This window comes from Tetrao urogallus, assembly GCF_951394365.1.
Source record: "Tetrao urogallus genome assembly, chromosome: 4".
Lineage (NCBI taxonomy): Eukaryota > Metazoa > Chordata > Aves > Galliformes > Phasianidae > Tetrao > Tetrao urogallus.
The window spans coordinates 44,881,988-44,898,981 of record NC_136817.1 but is presented as its reverse complement, the minus strand read 5'-3'; the positions used below and the strand labels follow the sequence as shown (position 1 = coordinate 44,898,981).

The following is a 16,994-nucleotide window of genomic DNA, read 5'->3' as shown; positions in this document are numbered from 1 at the left end:
TCTTTAATGTTTTTATTAAAACAAACAAAAAGAAAAATGCAACTAAACCATAAAAACAGCGGGATATGTGAGCTTGTTTTTGTGAAGCTAGTGCATCAGGCAGGTTCAATGGCAGTGCTAACAATTCTCAGTGAGTTCTCAAGGTGCTCATCAGAGATTTTTGATGAAATTTCACCCTTCCTGTGCTTCATCCTTGAGAACAGTTGTTTACAAATGTATGAACAGCAACGCAAGGCATGACTGTGAAGCAAGGGACTGTCAAGCGAGGGACACTTCTGTGATAAGAGTGGGCTTACAGAAGTCTGGTAAGGAGACATGGTCAGATTTTTGACTGCAAGTCTACATGTTCTATTTGAAAACGTACTTATATCAACTGAAAATAAGTGACACACGCAAAAAATAAAAAATAATAAAAAAAAAAATAATTCGGCACTCTTGAAACCCATTCTCAAATTCCTTTATCAGAATGGAAAGCACAGCTGCATATTTTTCTCTATTAACAGGGCTGCGTTTAGCCAACGCATCAAACTGCACACGCTCACTGGTAGTAGCTTCAGCTACGCCATGCGGTGGTTTCAGCCACACATGGCTGCCATGACAGCGCGGGGGGCGGCACCGGGTTGGAATTGCATGTAGTGACTGACTGCAGAGGGTGCTCATCGCTACGCTTCTGTTTTTGAAGCTGGACATAACCAAATTAAGAATTTTGGTAATACAGATCAACTAATAGCTTTCTCTTTAGTAGTACTGCAAAATAACCTTATTTTCTTTGCAAGTAGAAAATCCACCGCGCCGATGACTGGATGGTTTTGTCAGTATCACTCCCTGCACCGCGGGGCCCTCCTGACTGCCCCGCACCCCAAACGCGAGGCAGAGAGCTCCGCGTTCAGGCTGCCCTGCACATCCCGCCACGCTCCCAGCCCTCCCCTTCTCCAGGCGCTGCAGGCACAGCCCTGCACGGCCCGTCCCGGGGCACTCAGCCGCGCCGGGACCACAGGCGCCATCAGCGCGGCCCGTATACCACGAGACCCACCTCTGCCGAGGCCCTCCAGCAACACCCAGCGCCATCCGTTCACCGTCTCCTAGCAACCAAAGAATAGCGCTAACGATAGGTGGAATCTCTTTTACCCCGGCCCGCTCTCTAGTAACGCGTGCGTTCATTGGTCAACACCTGTCGCGCTATTGGTGCATCAGCAAGCGGCGCCCAGATCGCAATGGCGGGTGTGGGTGATGCCATTTTAGCCGCGGGCGAGAAGAGGGGAAGTGCTATAGCCGTGCTAGGCAGAGGGGAGAAGATCAAACACAGGGTCCTCGGAGCAAAGGGTAAAGTTCTGCCCCGCCGCGCACGGCCACTCGCCCCCCCCTCCCCCAGGAGGACGGTACGGAGAGCCGTAGGGGTCCTACGGCGTTCCTGGAGCGGAGCGCTTAGGCTGAAACGCTGCCGCGAGGAGGGGGTTTAACGTAAGACCCGAATGGATTTATCCCATGCCCGAGAGCTCTTTCAGGGTGATTTTATTAAAGATATCTCCGAGGCATGCTGCCAGCAAAAACTGTGTAGAAAGAAAACCGTTTCCAAGAAAACCGTTCACCATTTTTAATGTTGCTCGTGGTAGCAGTGCCTAGAACCAAAGGAATTCTTCCCTTCAAAGCGTTGACAGCACGTGTGCAACCTGCTGCATGTGATACACGAGAAGCCCAGTAACCTCCTCGCTGCTCAGTGAATAAAGTGGCTCTCGAAAAGCATTCTTTAATTTTAAAACATACATCCTTAAAATGAGGCATGCAGTGTAACTGAAAGTTACGGGGCATACCATGGCAGTCCTTCTGTAATGTCGTGTGTTTCATGGAGAAAAATGGGATTATGACTCACTGAAATCAGATTTACGCCACCTGATGCTCAAATCACATTTAAACAGTTCCTTCCACATGTAAAAATAGCACTCTTGAAAGTTTGTTAAAAGTTATTTGCATAACTTTCAATCTGTTCTACAAGATAACTTCAAATGGATTGAATTCTGCTTGCAACTGTATTAAACTGTGCAATCAGTTTCATCTTCTTACATGCATCTAACACAAGAGCTTGATTTATCCTTTCAAAAATGTTTGCTTTTTTGAAGGAGAAGAGAAGAAGGGTAAAAAATGCTGAAGTTTCTCAGTCTTCTCACACTTCTCCCTCATAGTGTGGAAGAGTGGAGGTCAGAGAGATTGCATCCAGTTCCTTTTTTGCTCACTTTGCTGTCCGGGTAATAGGACTGTTAAAAAACAAAAACACTTGCTAAATAGAAGAGATCCATATACCTCACCCAATAAGCAGATCTGGACTTCCACAAAGAGTGCAATTCTCAAAATAAAGTAGATTTTCCCATTAGCTTTACTGCAAGTAGGTTCTGATTTCAGAGAACCTCCATAAGGCTCAGTCTTCTGAAAGTATTTACATCCTTTCTTGAATTGAGACTTTTGTGATCATGTATCAGGCACAAATTCCACCTCAGTAAGCTCAATTTTTTATATAATGACCAGTGCTGCAATTCTCAACTATGTGCAAGATGGGGAAGAAAAAAGCTCTTAAACTTTTATTTTTCTCTGTTTTTGTAGTGGTGTCACATGCAATTGTAAGGCCAAAATACACAATATTAAATAGATAATCTAAAATTAAGTTGCTGGTACTTTGTGAAAAAACACAGGTTTACAAAATATTTTTTACAATTGTGCATTCATTTGCAGTAGTTTCAAAAGGTGCTTTTCTCCTTCAGCTAGTGGTTCATTTTGAGGCAGTCGTTATGGATACAAGTAACTAACTGTGACCAATTAAGAAATATTATGCTAATACAATTAAAAAGTTAAATACTAATGGTTCTTCAAAACTCTTTCTTTTAAAACATTACATTTATTTTAACAGCAGTGATGTGTAAAAATAAGAGTCTGGCCAAAACAACACAATCTTCAGTTGTTATATCACGCTTCCTGTTAAGAAAGTAACTGTATTTTTGAGTGAAGTTTGGACACTAACATAGAAAGAGCACACTGAGTAATATTCAGACTGCAGAAATTGTCAGGACTTGTCCTGGAGAAAACAAGACGTGAAACAAAAAGTAAAAAATGGCAGTGCCAGGTGTTTTTCTCCTTCCACATCCTATTGGCCACTGGAAAACACCTGAAGATACGTGTTGGACTTCGGAAAAGAATTTTGAAGTTACAAAGATAGAAAGCTTTTGGCTTAGCATCTCCCTGAGTGTTCATTCTTAAAATCATGTACCAGACATTATGTTCATGGAATCTGGATACTTAGTTACAAAGGGCTTGATTTATAATGGCTATTTAGCTTATATGCTATTTAGCTATATATATAAATGGCTATTTAGTAAGATATATTTTTTAAAAATCTAAGCAAAAACTGCCGAGGAAGCAGTTTGACTCTTCAGATTTTTTCCAAAAGAGAGAAGCAAGCCTTGTACTGAAAAATTATTTTGATAATTTGAAATTACACCACATGATTTATAATCTGTACTTCAACTCTGTGAATAAATCTGACACAGATATCTCACATTCAGGGCAAGACTGAAACAAAAAGCTTTGGGACCGGTAAATAATTATAAACACTTTGGTTTTTACAATATTTTATGAGAAAATAGAAAGCACAACTGTGCTTCAAAACTATATGATTTTATATTTTAATTTGCTTAGATAGTTTTTGTCAGCACAGACTTTATCTAAGCCATTACCATAAAGATGTAGTTAGTAACAGTAATCAGTTAGCTCTGGTAAGCTTTACATATTACCTAAACGTAAGAAGGCTACTAGCAAGAAGGCATCTTTGAAACAGGTACATTCATCAATGGATGAACCAATGTCCATCCACTAAAAATTCACCATTCTAGCTCTACAGGATACTCTCCAGTGAGGCATGCTGTGCAATGACCAATCTTTCCAACACGCGATTTCTGGGTTTTAAGACTGTTCTCATTCTCTTTTCTTGCTTTGATGCTTTCTTGCACAGATGATACGAGCCCTTCCACAGAAAGATAAACAACACTGTCGGCCCCTAGAGGAAATAAAGGATTAATCAGTTAAAAGCTGCGATTTTGTTCCAAATGCAATGCTCTTACAAAATGTGAGTGCACTATTGTATTGATTACAATACAAGGTAGATCACCTCACATAGAGACAATAGTCATGAAAAATTATCAGACCATAGCAAGCCTTGCCCTTCTACAGTTATTTGTACAGGGAGCAGAATCACTGAAATCTAGACAGGAGGTTCTAAGTTGTGATCTGCAAAAATTGAAACAGAATCCAGGGTATGTATTAAGACTGTCTAAACTCTGAAGAGTTTCACAGAGTTATTTTGCATTTCAGCTCTGGAAGCAGGTGTAACGAGTGACTCAATTCCCTAACTTCTAACACCTTACTAATAGTACCCTTTCTGGAATTTGGAGGAGCAGAAGAACATCATGTTAAAAAAAAAATCAGTATTCAGTTCATGACAATGTTGTAGCAGTAGAAAAGTTTGACAACCTTTTCGCATAATCACTTCTTCATTTACACCCACTATTTTATGAAAGAATGCTTCTTAAATACGAGATCCTACAAACTTGAAATATTTCAACATGCCTTCATGACGATGATTTTGGAGAAAGGAATTAACTTTAAGATTGGACAGTATTTATACAAGAAATCTGAATTTAAAGTTTTCTACCCACAGCTATATTCTTAAACCATTTTTAAAATACTTTGCAGCACAATAAGCCATATACTGGATTTTCTCACTCACAGACCTTCACACAATTTCTGTTACTGCTATCTCCATGATGAGCACATTATTTACCACATCACAAGCAACACTAAGTTACTGGTTCTTTGTTCTGCTGTAAACATGACTTGCTCTAGAGATCTTAAAATGTATTTAATTAACATTCTTTCATTAGTTTCAAATGTCAATTCTTTCAAAGTGATGCAAATTACAAGAACATAAATTTGTAGAAAAATCAGTGGGTGTTTACAAATTCAGGATATATTTTTATGAATGTCAATAAAGTGAAACTACGTTTGTTTTTCATTACACAACAGATTTTCACCACTTATTTTCTTTCTGATATTTGCCTACAGCAACACCAAGTGTTTCCCAGAAGGAGTTCAATGTACTGGAAACATGTTATTAGCCTTTATTTGTAACTTACGAATTATTCTAATGGTTTACATTGGTCAGAGAAATATAATTCATTAACTGCATCATAAAATATGCAACTAAATTGGTTTGAACCATAGGGAACACACAATATTTAGCGTGTCAACTTTTATGATTTTTTATCAGTTTTGCCATTCTTGCCTTTATGTGTTCTTTATTTTGATGCAGGCAGTAAATACTTTGAAGGTAAAAGCCATCTTTCAAAGAAACCTCGCATTTACCTATATAGTTTGCCAGATCATGAAATTCAGGTCTGTTGGCAATCAGTTCTTCTTTTGTTGGAATGTTTATTCCCATGTAACATGGAAATCTTATGGGAGGTGAAGCCACACGAATGTGCACCTGAATAAAAACACAATTTCAAAACAGTGCTATGAGGTGAAGTTCAGCAGATCGTAATAAAATATAAAAATCCAAGTTCTGCAAAATAATAACGAAGAAAGGAACACAGCATTTGATCAAAGCCATGGAATGTTTAAAAGTAAGATAACTTTCAGATTTGAAGATGAGAAAAAAGATCATTTTAGAATTTATCATTACAATTTCCTAATGTTCCATAAGGTTCAGTCTTGATTTTGCTTCTCTTCTATAGCATTCAATCCTCGATGCAGGTGTTTCAGTTTACAAAGTCAAACATCATATGAAACACTTCTGCTTCAGTGAAAAACTTGCTTGCAGTTTCAGTTAAAAATTTTTATCAATTAAACAAACGTGCTTTGATGACTTAAAGCACATTCCTGATTACTGCAGTATGTGAGTGTATTTAATGCATGTGGCAGAAATACACCAACACTTTTTTCTCATCTTACCTAATCTGTTTTCTATTCTAGTTGTCAGTTAGCACTTTATAAATGGAGACATGTTCCTCTCCCCTTAATCTCCAAAAATCAAAGCCAAAGAAACAAAATAAACTTTTCAACCCACCATGACAAAAACACACACCAGTCTTCTCTTTTTTTTTCTTCCACACTTGCACTTTTATATAATGGAAAAATGTGTAGTACAAATGAAGTCAAAACCCAGTGCTTTACACTCCAATCAATCTTGTACTTAAATGTATAATATACAGACTAAAAATGAACTTACCTCTTTAGCTCCTGATTCCCTTAGTAGTTTTATTATAGGAGAAATAGTATTGCCCCTCACAATTGAATCATCAATGATAACAACTCGCTTGCCTTTAAAATTGTCAGATAGAACACCAAACTTCTTTGCAACACCAAGTTGCCGTAACCTCATATTTGGCTGGATAAAAGTTCTTCCTACATAGCGATTTTTACAGAGTACTTCAACATATGGCAGTCCACACTATAAACAGGAGACATTAAACAGAGTTAGTATCTATAAAACTGGTTATTCTCTGTTACTGTGCTTCAAAGAAACCTTAGGATTCAGTATGATTTCACAATAACCAAAAATCTTTGAAATATCTTAATAGAGTGGAATAATGACAAAAACCAACAAGTGATGCAGTGACTCAGAAGGTCTGTAGGCCACTCTAGTAGCCTGTGCTGAAATGCACCACTACAAAAAAAAAAAAGATACGTGTACATATATTTGAGAAAAGAAAGCAAATTAACACAAACCTTTTGAGCATAACCCAGAGCTGCTGGGGTTGCAGACTCAGGAACAGTGCTGACCAGGTCTGCCTCCACAGGTGCTTCAATAGCAAGTTGCTGGCCACATCTCCTCCTGACTGAATACACCATTTGACCTAAGAACAGCAATAAGTGTTTTTCCTGGTATGCATAATTCAGATTTCCTCTCAGATTGCTGTACAAATGTCTGTGGTAAGTTGCAGGCATAGAAGTCAGTGAGAAAAATTTTGGAGTTAATAAGCAGTCATTCACATGAGCTCATTTTTTATTTCCACCCATAATGTCATATTCTAACATTCACAACTCTGTCACTACACAGAGAATTAAAACCCAGTCTGCCCTAATCAGGTAACTAAACTTTATGTGTATGTTACAAAATCTACTTACAGGAGCAAAGAAGAGGAAATTATGCCTGCATGTTCACAATATGCATGTTCTATTTTTAGTCTGTTTTCCTAAGCAGACAAAGTTTGTGCAATCATTCTGTCTGCCTCCATCCACTTATTAGTTTTAAACCTGTTGGTTATATTTACCCCACATTCATTAAGGCAAAAAGAGGCCTTGAGAGCTTTGAAGGTCCTAAAAGTTTGGAACCAGAAGAGGAAACTGGAAGTACTGTGGTGAGATAGGCAAGGTAAAGGTACAGAAGAACTAGGGAACATGAAGGAAGTGGGGACATTGCTAGGTATGAATGTCCTGGCTAATACCGCATCTCTAACACAATTTTCAGAAGTTTCTACTGAAATAGAAACATTAGACTGACTGTCCCAAATATTTAGACAATTCACAGATTTAGAAATTGTATTAAAACCATCTTCCTGAAGTGAACATTTCTTCCAACAAAAACTCTAAGATAAAGTTGTTTTGCAGATTCTCTTTCATAGGTCTAATTATTTGAAAGGTTTTCTAAGAACTAATAAGTCTCTTGCTTTGAAGGGATGTTTCCACGACCTCAATCATGTTTGTGGTTCTTTTCGTCCTTTCCATGAGGCTATGCAGGCAGGCCTGACTGAGGCAATATACATAGACAGGAACAGGAAAGTGATGCTACATGCTTCTCCCGAGTCTTTTATCCTCAAGAACTGTGCCAGCCCATTCTATGCCAGCCCTGTTGTAAAAGCTCACACTCACTGCCAACCTGCAATGATCCTACACCCTCTCTAGAGTCAGTTGTCCTCCAGACTATAACCTCCCATTAGTTTGGGAGGCAGAGGCTTTGTACATTACATCTTCTCACCTTCAAAGATACTGTCTGGTCTTGCAAAATAAACATATTCAAAGATGCAGAATGCTGAAGGATCTCCTTCCGGTCTTGGTACAACATCCAATGTTTGGACATCATACCTGGATATTTTCACAATCTCTCCAGGAAGTACCTCACGATAGTACCTTGAAAGAGAAATACGCAGCATTTAGAATGATAGTTTTAAAACATAAACCCTATTGGTGGGAAAATTGCTTTAGAACATATTTTTCTTGTCTTAGGACTTAACCATGTTTTATGGCCAACATGTAAGAGAAGTGACCTTTACTAAAATGGTCTGAATTAGCATCTAATAGCAACAAATTAATACTGTGGTACCACAGAATTCTTCCCATATGTGGGATTTAATCCAGTACAAAGAACACAGAAAAACACACCCACAAAAATAGTATACAGAAGAGAATAAAAGAATACTGAAGTGATTACATTCTTTCCTGGTTTTGCTTTACTTTCTTTTTACTTAGTAGTGTGTTACCCAAATGCATATTTTTCTAATCTCTGATTAAGAAATTAAATATAACTGCTCTTTTTTTTTTTTGACATCTCCCAATGAGCCTTCAATCTCTTTTTGTTTCAAGAAAGTGTCCCGCTTTTCTTTTTAAAGTGTCTTTGGTAGGGAGAGAATGTCAATCTCACCTATTGGCTTTAATGGGTCCATTTGCACCTATGGAAATAGTTTCAAGTGCCTGTCACTTTTTTGAAACAAAGAGGCTGGCTGATAGGCAGCAAATGCTATTGCTCAAGTTAGTACAACCCATAAGCTACCACTGCAACCTCTTCCATAGCATTACTTTATAATACATGAATTTTACTGCTAACCAGGCTAAAATTAAAATTGATAAGGATATCCAAATTTAAAGCAACAAGAGGTTGTCTTCACTCTTATTTTCTGAACACATAATTATTTAACTTCCTTTACATTAACTCAATCAAAAAAATGAACTCTCAAAAGACAGAATTGGCAAAAAAACCAAACCTCCGAACAGTCAACAAACTAATCCTTCATGTCTTTACATTGTTAGAGATTACGATATTTGGCAATTTGAGCCTTAATGTTTAATTGCTGCTTGAGGAGAGCTTTCAGATCAAGTGAGAACCAGAACACTTACTCAGCACCAATAGATAAAAAGCTACAGGATTCAGAGGAGACTACCCATCCTTCTGTTTCACTGTTATCTTTTCCTGAAACAAAAGATTTCTGTTATATTTAGATTCCACAATTTTTGATACCACACTGCATATCTAAAACAGTACTTGTCTTGCTATGTTCTAGTTTGCCAAATGCTCAAATTTAAATTTGCAATGGTTAGCATTCTAAAATTTCTATAATATCATTCTAAAAAATGTAAGCACCATAAAGTAGTTCTAGGCACAGCTGATAGTAACAGCATCATATTCCTGGTTCAGAAATGTTGTCTCCACACTATTTCAGATTTTTGCATTTATAGTTGAATTGCTTTAGATATAAATAATTACTTCTGTTTAGACAAGAAATTCCTTATTTTTTTCCTATGTTAATTGTGTCAAGAGCCTTTTGACTACAGTGAATACTGGACTGAACTCCAATAAAGACAGTACAGGCACAGAACAGATCAAACCAAATGTTTGTATGCTTTAAAAATCTTGAGTTTTTTCTTGTGCTCAAAGGACTTTATCCCCATCAGTTGATGTGAGCATTTGGAAAGTAGAAATACATTGTCTGTAATCCAACACCTTTTGACTTATCACAAAAGAAAGGGAGAAAACTGACATTTTTTCTGGACTGGATACAGTCCTGGATAAACGGCTCCAAGTGGCTCTGCTTGAGTGAGCAGGATGGAGCAGATTACCTCCAGAAGCCCCTTCCAACCTCAGCTGTGATTCTGTTTGTCCTTGCTTTCCTATTTTGGTGATAAGAACTTAGTTTCATTCTCAGAAATACTCTATTACAGTTGGGCTGCCTAATTCTGACACTGTCATCAGGCAGTATTCACTTTTGCTGAAAACAGAAACAATGTTTGCAGACTTTCTACAAATTACCTTTTCCTTACACCACTACTGTTAGGAATTTACAAAACTGACTTTTCCATTACATGTTCCTATCTCTACTTCAGTAAATGCAGCTGTAATTACTTAAATTGATGGCTTCATGTGCTAACATGAATGTGCATATTCATATATATACATATAGGTGTATGAATATTAGAATATATGTATGATTTACCTTTTCCATTCATGTCCCCTACTGGAATAAGGCGACCAATGCAGAGAGGGCGATTCCCATATGGATCACGTACTGCATAGATTATGTCTTTATGCATAATTAGCAATGAATATGAAGTTGGAGTTTCATTCATTAAATTTTTAATTCTGCAATGAGACAGAGGTGAACATAATAACGTGTTACACACCATGCCGAGACTAGATTGCTGTTCTTGCTTCTGAAACCTGTAATCCTCACCTTGCTACCCAGTCAGCAGTGTCGTCATTTTCTAGAGGAGGTGTGAAAGCCAGCAGCTGGGTGATCAATTCACTGTCAGAACTGGTTGACAATCCTACACCATGCCGCATAAGCTTTTAAGACACACACAAAAAAGGGTTACCAGTAGTAAAGTACTGATCTTGTCATACCTTTGCCTTGCTTCAATGCAGGAGTAGATCCTGTAGATTTTGGATGGAATTTAATAGCACGGATTTCACAATGAAACATCTGCTAAATTTTAAGCAGGTTCTTTAAAACGTACTTTTCCAGACAAATAGACTATAAAATCTGTCATTTGATGATCTCCTTATGTTTGTGTCCTGACAATACTCATGATTAATTCTGCAAGCCAGAAATACAAGTAAAGACAATATTCCAAACAAGAACATTTCATATTATGATTACCTCACCTAATTATGTCTCTCTTAACTCTCTTAACATATGATCATTAGGAATTAGTTTTTTCACTTGACATACAGAAGTGTGACAAATAGTCTAGAGGACTAGTGAGTTATGACCTATAGCAACTACAAATGTCTACTCTTTCCTGGGGCTTCTCTTCCCCCAAGGCTATTTTGATTATGATGCTCTTTCACAACACACAGCAGTTTGTCATTAAGCACTCATCATAGCAAACTTTTTGCTCATTTCTGTTTCATGCTCAGGAATGAATGATACTGGATTCTCCCAGGAGATACTAACCTTCCTCCTCAGTCGTACAGCATTTGTTAGTTCCCCATTGTGTGCCACAGCGATCTTTCCATGAAGAGTTTCTACAACAAAAGGCTGGCAGTTCTGCAGCTCAGAGATCCCCGAGGTAGAGTACCTGGTGTGCCCAATACCAAGGTTTGAAACATATAGCTTCTTCAGGCTGTCTGCATTGAACACGTGATTTATAAGACCCATTCCCTTCAGGAGAAAAGGAAAAAAATTGTTGTTCTGCTGTTTTGTTTTATTGGCAGTGTGCTCATTTCTCCTTGTGCTTGTTCCTGGTAATAAATACTTTGCTAGAAAGCGAAATAACCTGAAATCCACAGGAAAGAAAGAAGCTGATTAGGTGTCACAATGATATGTCAGATCCCAGCACTCCTATTTTTAGACAAAACTTTATACATTTTCATTCTGAGGATTTCCACTGAACAATCTATTTCCTGACTAAAAACGCATCCTTTGAAAAACACAACCAAAGTGCTAAGGCATTTAAAAACATAAGAAAAAAGAATGTCCAAAGGGAAGGAAAAGAAGAAAAAAGTCACAAGATTCTCTACTTAGGATATACTACTGGCAAGTTAGTGATATATATGATTTACTTTTATACTGGTCCATGACAACATTTATCAGATTGCAGTCATTCCCATTTATCAGACTGCTCTCAATGTCAGAAGCAAAGCTTTTTTTCTAGAGGATTTTCTTGTTTACTTAAAACAAACATTTCATACATCCAGGTTGCCTTCTATTTAAAGCAGACATGCGTCAAAGCGTTTTAGTCAGCTGTCAGGAGCTTCTTATGGCAACAAGCACTATGTGGAGACAAATTAACAGCAAGAATAGCCTGGAAAAAAACCTGTACACAGTAGAAATTAAGACTGGATTCCAAACCCTCCTACCACTCCAGCTTCTTATGCTGCCTGTGGAAAATGTTTACATACTTCTAAGCCCTGTTTCCCTATCATGTATGGTAACTGTGATGTACATGAAATCACACATGATAACACTCTTCTCGGATCTGTAAAGTTACATGAGAGAGATTGGAAAGTCATGACTGCTTTATGGCCTGTGCTGTGGGTATAATAACAACACAGTGGGATAACATAGGGAGGAAGGAAATATGGTGAGTTGTTTGCAGAACTCAACCAAAGCAGATTAAAGAAAGCCAGGCTTTAGAGTATTCTGTTCTTTGTCTGGATAGACTCAAAATACAAAAAGACTGTGGTTGCACATATGGTTTTAGGGTACCTGCTGTCATGTTAAAAAATTACTGCCACAAGCATTCAAAGTAGTGCTTTTGCTTTAATGGTTCAGCAAACTATATGCCCAATCAAATGTCACCTATTGTCTCACACATTACACGAAATCTGTACCATGTGCAGAAATGCAATCGTGCTCTTGTTTTACTTAGGCCTACTTATCCCAGCAGGAGATCTGGCACTTTACAGGTCCAATGTTAATGGATGTGGCTATTTGAAGCACTGCAATAGGTTAAACAAGCAATCCTATGTCAAAACACATTTGGTGACACAAGTACATCATCTTTAATATGCATAGTGAAATATTTTGCTGATTTAGATTGTGTCAGTGGGACAATGAATGTGAATTACACCACTATAAAAAATTCCTAGAGAATGCAATCTTATTTCTGTATGTCCCAGGTCTGGTATATACCAGAAAATGATAATATGTCTACTTTAATATAGATTTTTCTGCATATTCAAGCATGCAACAGTAAGACAAAGCTCTCCTGCTACTGATGTCACTACATCTATATAAGAGATGTACGTTTGTCCACATCCTGGGCTAGTACAGCTATGACACTAATTTTTTCTTGCACAAAGTTGGCTGAAAGGCTGTAACAGACAAATCTGGATGAGTCTTCTGGGAGAGTTTAAAACAAAGGATTATAAACCTTTGTTAGGGGCTATTAATCCACCTTCAAAGGCTGGTAACGATCAGAAAGGAACACATATCCATCCGTAGGTGGTCCAGTTTGTACTCTAATCCATTGGCTTAATCTGTTGACAAAGGTGAGCTTGCACTAATGCACAGTGTTGTAAATCGATGCAGTGAGCAGCAGGCAGCTTTTCCCCTCTGTTTTTTTCTGCTATGAAGAATGCCAGCTGGTGTCTGGAGGACAAACGGACACAGCGACATCTTCACTGCTGAGATTTTTTCATGGTGTAGTTTAAAGTCAGAATCCTAAATGTAACTTCACCAGGGTAACAGACACAAATGTTCCTTACACTGGCATAACTTCCAGGATTATACAAGTGAAATCTGTTGTACTCCACAGACTCTTTATTACACTATAGTTATTGCGTCTTTTAGAAGTGTTGAATCCAAGAAAGGTATTTCAAGGATAAGAGTAAACATCACATCCTCTACAACTCTTAAAATATCACAGTTGATACAATGAGAAAGTCAATTAAACTCTTAGCATGACAGTTAAGTATGTCAGCTCCGTAACATGGAAACTCTACAGATTATTCTATTGTCTGCTAGAATTTCATAAATAATTTTTACTGCAGGATTTATTTATTTATAAATCTCACTTTAAAAGAAAGTTTCAATTCCAGTAAACCTTAAGGTAAGTTGAAACCCAAGCAGAAGCAGGAGTGAAGAACAGATAACACAGTGTGGAATTTGAGAAAATAGGCATTTAAAAGTGTGTAGGGGGCAGGATGAGGTTGTATGTAACAGATAGGAAGGGGGGAAATTCCAGAAAAGGTGATAAACACAATGCTCAAGAGATGAGACTGTGCACGAGGCATGGAGCAGTCATGCAGATATGCATGCTGCTGCAGCAAAACAGTTCTTACTCTTAAACTGATTTGAACAGCTTAATTAATCCTCCTCAGAGATGCATACGCATAAAGATGAACTGCCTTCTGACGGTGGTCAGAGAGCACACTCATATCAAGTGTGCTCCACAGTTTTGTTTGAAATAGTTTTATTTCCAGTCCTCTGCTCTTCCAGGATTTAATAGGATGATGATTATCTTTTTCTGGATGAGCAAAACCAATCCCTGAGCATGCAGGGATTGTCCTGGCATATTATTTGAGACTCTGGTCATTTAATGGCTTTTAACTTCCCTTGGGATTTTCTCAGCGTGAGAAAGACTGGGTGACCTTCTCAGATTTCCACTCAGCCATTTACTAAGTTTATGTTTACCTGTAGGTGAAGTAGCTGCCACTTCCTTGATTCTCACTAAGCTAAGAATTAGTTGGCCATGTCCTTCTGCAGAACTGTACCCATTTGTCTTTTCTCAAGTTGCATTGGTGTACTCTTCCACATCTCTGGAGTTAACACTTTAGGTGCAGGTGGAGTTGGAAAACACTTTTTAAGGTAACAATAGCCTGATCTGGATACTTCTTTGCATCTAATGCTGTGCATGTGGCTACACCCAGAAGGGGATAACATGGGCAGATTTGCTTTAAACATGAGTTTAAGACAGAAATCACCTAGGTAACACAATTAGATATTATCACTCTGACAATGCCGAAACAGCAAATGAAACCACGCTGCTTCCCCTCTTTCTAATTATTTAGCTTCCTTGCTGAAATATGCATCTCACTTGGGCATCAGCAAAACATTTACATTTTACCTTGTGCACTTTGAATGCTTGGGATGACTCTCCATCACTTGTCACAATTCCAGCACTCTCTTGGCCCCTGTGAACAAAATACAAATAAATATAAAGAATGAAAGTACTTAGAAAGAAACACCATACTATGCTATAGATTAATGTTTTTTCATCTGCTCTTTACAACATGAACTTTTAATGTAAATTTATTTGTTGTTTCATTTTACATACTTGTATTCAAAGCAGTTTCTTGCCCACGTCGTGCTCTTTTTTTCAAAACAGTCACATAAGTTTTGTGCCTAAGCTCACTGAATTCAGTAGAAATCTTTCCATTAAAAAGCACTGGCTCAGCCTCTTACTGCAGTCCAATTTCAGTGTAGGCATAAAATAACAGCAGATGTTTAATCTGAAAAGAAACTCTGCAGTGCTACTAGTCTAGCTACCATTTTGTTGGGGTTTGTCTTAAGAAACTGCTGGTTTTGCCTCAAGGAATGCATTTTTTCTCCCACTGATCACCTACACAAATTTTTTGCACTCTTGCACTTAAGCAGTCAAACTAGCATTTACACCACTAACTGTTGTGTGAACCCTCTGGCAAAGTGCTTGAGAACATAAACCGAAGCTTCTGAACCATAGCAAAACAGTTCTGATGTACGGTGACATTGAAAACGGAAATGCTTCCACTATGGCAGACCAGTCTCACGCTGGCAGCTGTGTTTTGCTAAGCAGAAGAGCACTACCAGCTAAATGACAGCCTTGTCCCTAGATTGCTGCTTTTCCTCCCAGCTGTCTTCCCTGACTCCGTGCAGGGCCTGTCTGGCCTGCTCAGATCCCACTGCATTCTCGTACTTAATAAGGAGTAAAAGGGAAAGATGTTTTTCTTAGAAAATGAACCACTTAGAATATTTTTAGAATACTAGAAGCTGCTATTCATCCATCAGACTGGTTTAACTCAACTGAGGAATTATCTAGCATAAGCAGTAATCAAAGTAGCTGCAAACCTACATAACAGATTCTAATCTACAACTGAAGACTTTCTTTAAGCCCTAAAACCCTTATATTTGTCGCTAGACCCACTTACATGTACAGCAACATCGAAAGAACAAAGTTTAAAGAACAAAGAAAGCAGAACAAAACAAACTTTACACATATCTGAATGAATTTATAGCTGACTTGAAAGATCCCTGAGGAAAAAAAAAATCAGAGATAAGAAAACCCGTAAGTTCATTTATTTTAACTCAGGAAGACATCCTATCTGTTAACATAATGACTGACCTTAATCTTATTAGATTAAGGGTTCATACACCACATTCAGCAACTTTTAATTCAAATTTCAATATTATAGATGATTTCCAGTTCAATATTGATAACGTCCCTTAAAACATCACCAAAATCAAATAGAGGGAGAGAAGCCGGCATCATGATTAAAAGGACTTTGCAAGTAGTGGGCTTACATCTTTTATGTAGTCTAATAGAAGAATAGTAAGCACAGGCAAAAAGGAAGCAAGGAGCTTATGCCATTTTACCAACTTAGTGATTTTTAAGTAAGCAAGCACTTAATTAACTCATCACCAGTAGTAAATGGACAGTAAAAATGAATATAGAAATGCATGTAAGCGCCCACCAATTTTACAGCAAATGCCACTTGGCCACGCAATGGTGAGACTGTGCATCATGCCCACATTGCTGCCACACCACGCACACCGCCTGGCAGCCCACACAGCGGCCGGCAGCAGCCTCAGGTTGCTGGTGGAGAGGAGGTGCTGCGGCGCTCACACACAGCACCCACACAGCGCGTCCGCGCAGCCTGTCCCCAGCATGGGGGGGGGGTGCCAGCACAGCTTGCTTTCTGCACCTGTGTTTTTCTTGCTCAAGGCATCAAGCCAGCCCAACCGGCTTTGTTGCCCTGATGGCAGCACAGTGGTGACATCGGCACCATTTTCCACACGGAGGGCTGAGAGGCCACTCCAGGGGCCGGGCAGAGAGGCGGCTGATGGCAGTGTGGCTGCCAAGGGCCTGCCCTTGTGTGCCTGCCCGCTGGGGCTCTGGGTGCCGGTGTGGAGCTCAGGGCGGCCTGCAGCTCGCAGTGCTCAGGGCGGCGCACGGAGCTGCCGAGAAGCAGGCGCCTGGTTGCCTAGGGAACCAGATCTTGGCTAGAAATAGTGAATCATTTCCAGGTCACTCTCAAC

General features: G+C 38.7%; 1 protein-coding gene across 1 annotated transcript; it reads right to left on the bottom strand.

The window, feature by feature from the left end:
• Window positions 1–1,478: 1,478 nt before the first annotated feature.
• PPAT (phosphoribosyl pyrophosphate amidotransferase) lies at window positions 1,479–11,414 on the bottom strand (the record flags this gene model as incomplete). The annotated part of the gene is made up of 10 exons (XM_079534130.1): window positions 1,479–1,550; window positions 3,885–4,042; window positions 5,407–5,527; window positions 6,272–6,493; window positions 6,772–6,899; window positions 8,021–8,172; window positions 9,157–9,229; window positions 10,251–10,396; window positions 10,488–10,600; window positions 11,211–11,414. 10 exons carry the CDS (start codon window positions 11,412–11,414, stop codon window positions 1,479–1,481), a joined length of 1,389 nt encoding a protein of 462 aa, XP_079390256.1.
• Window positions 11,415–16,994: the final 5,580 nt, after the last annotated feature.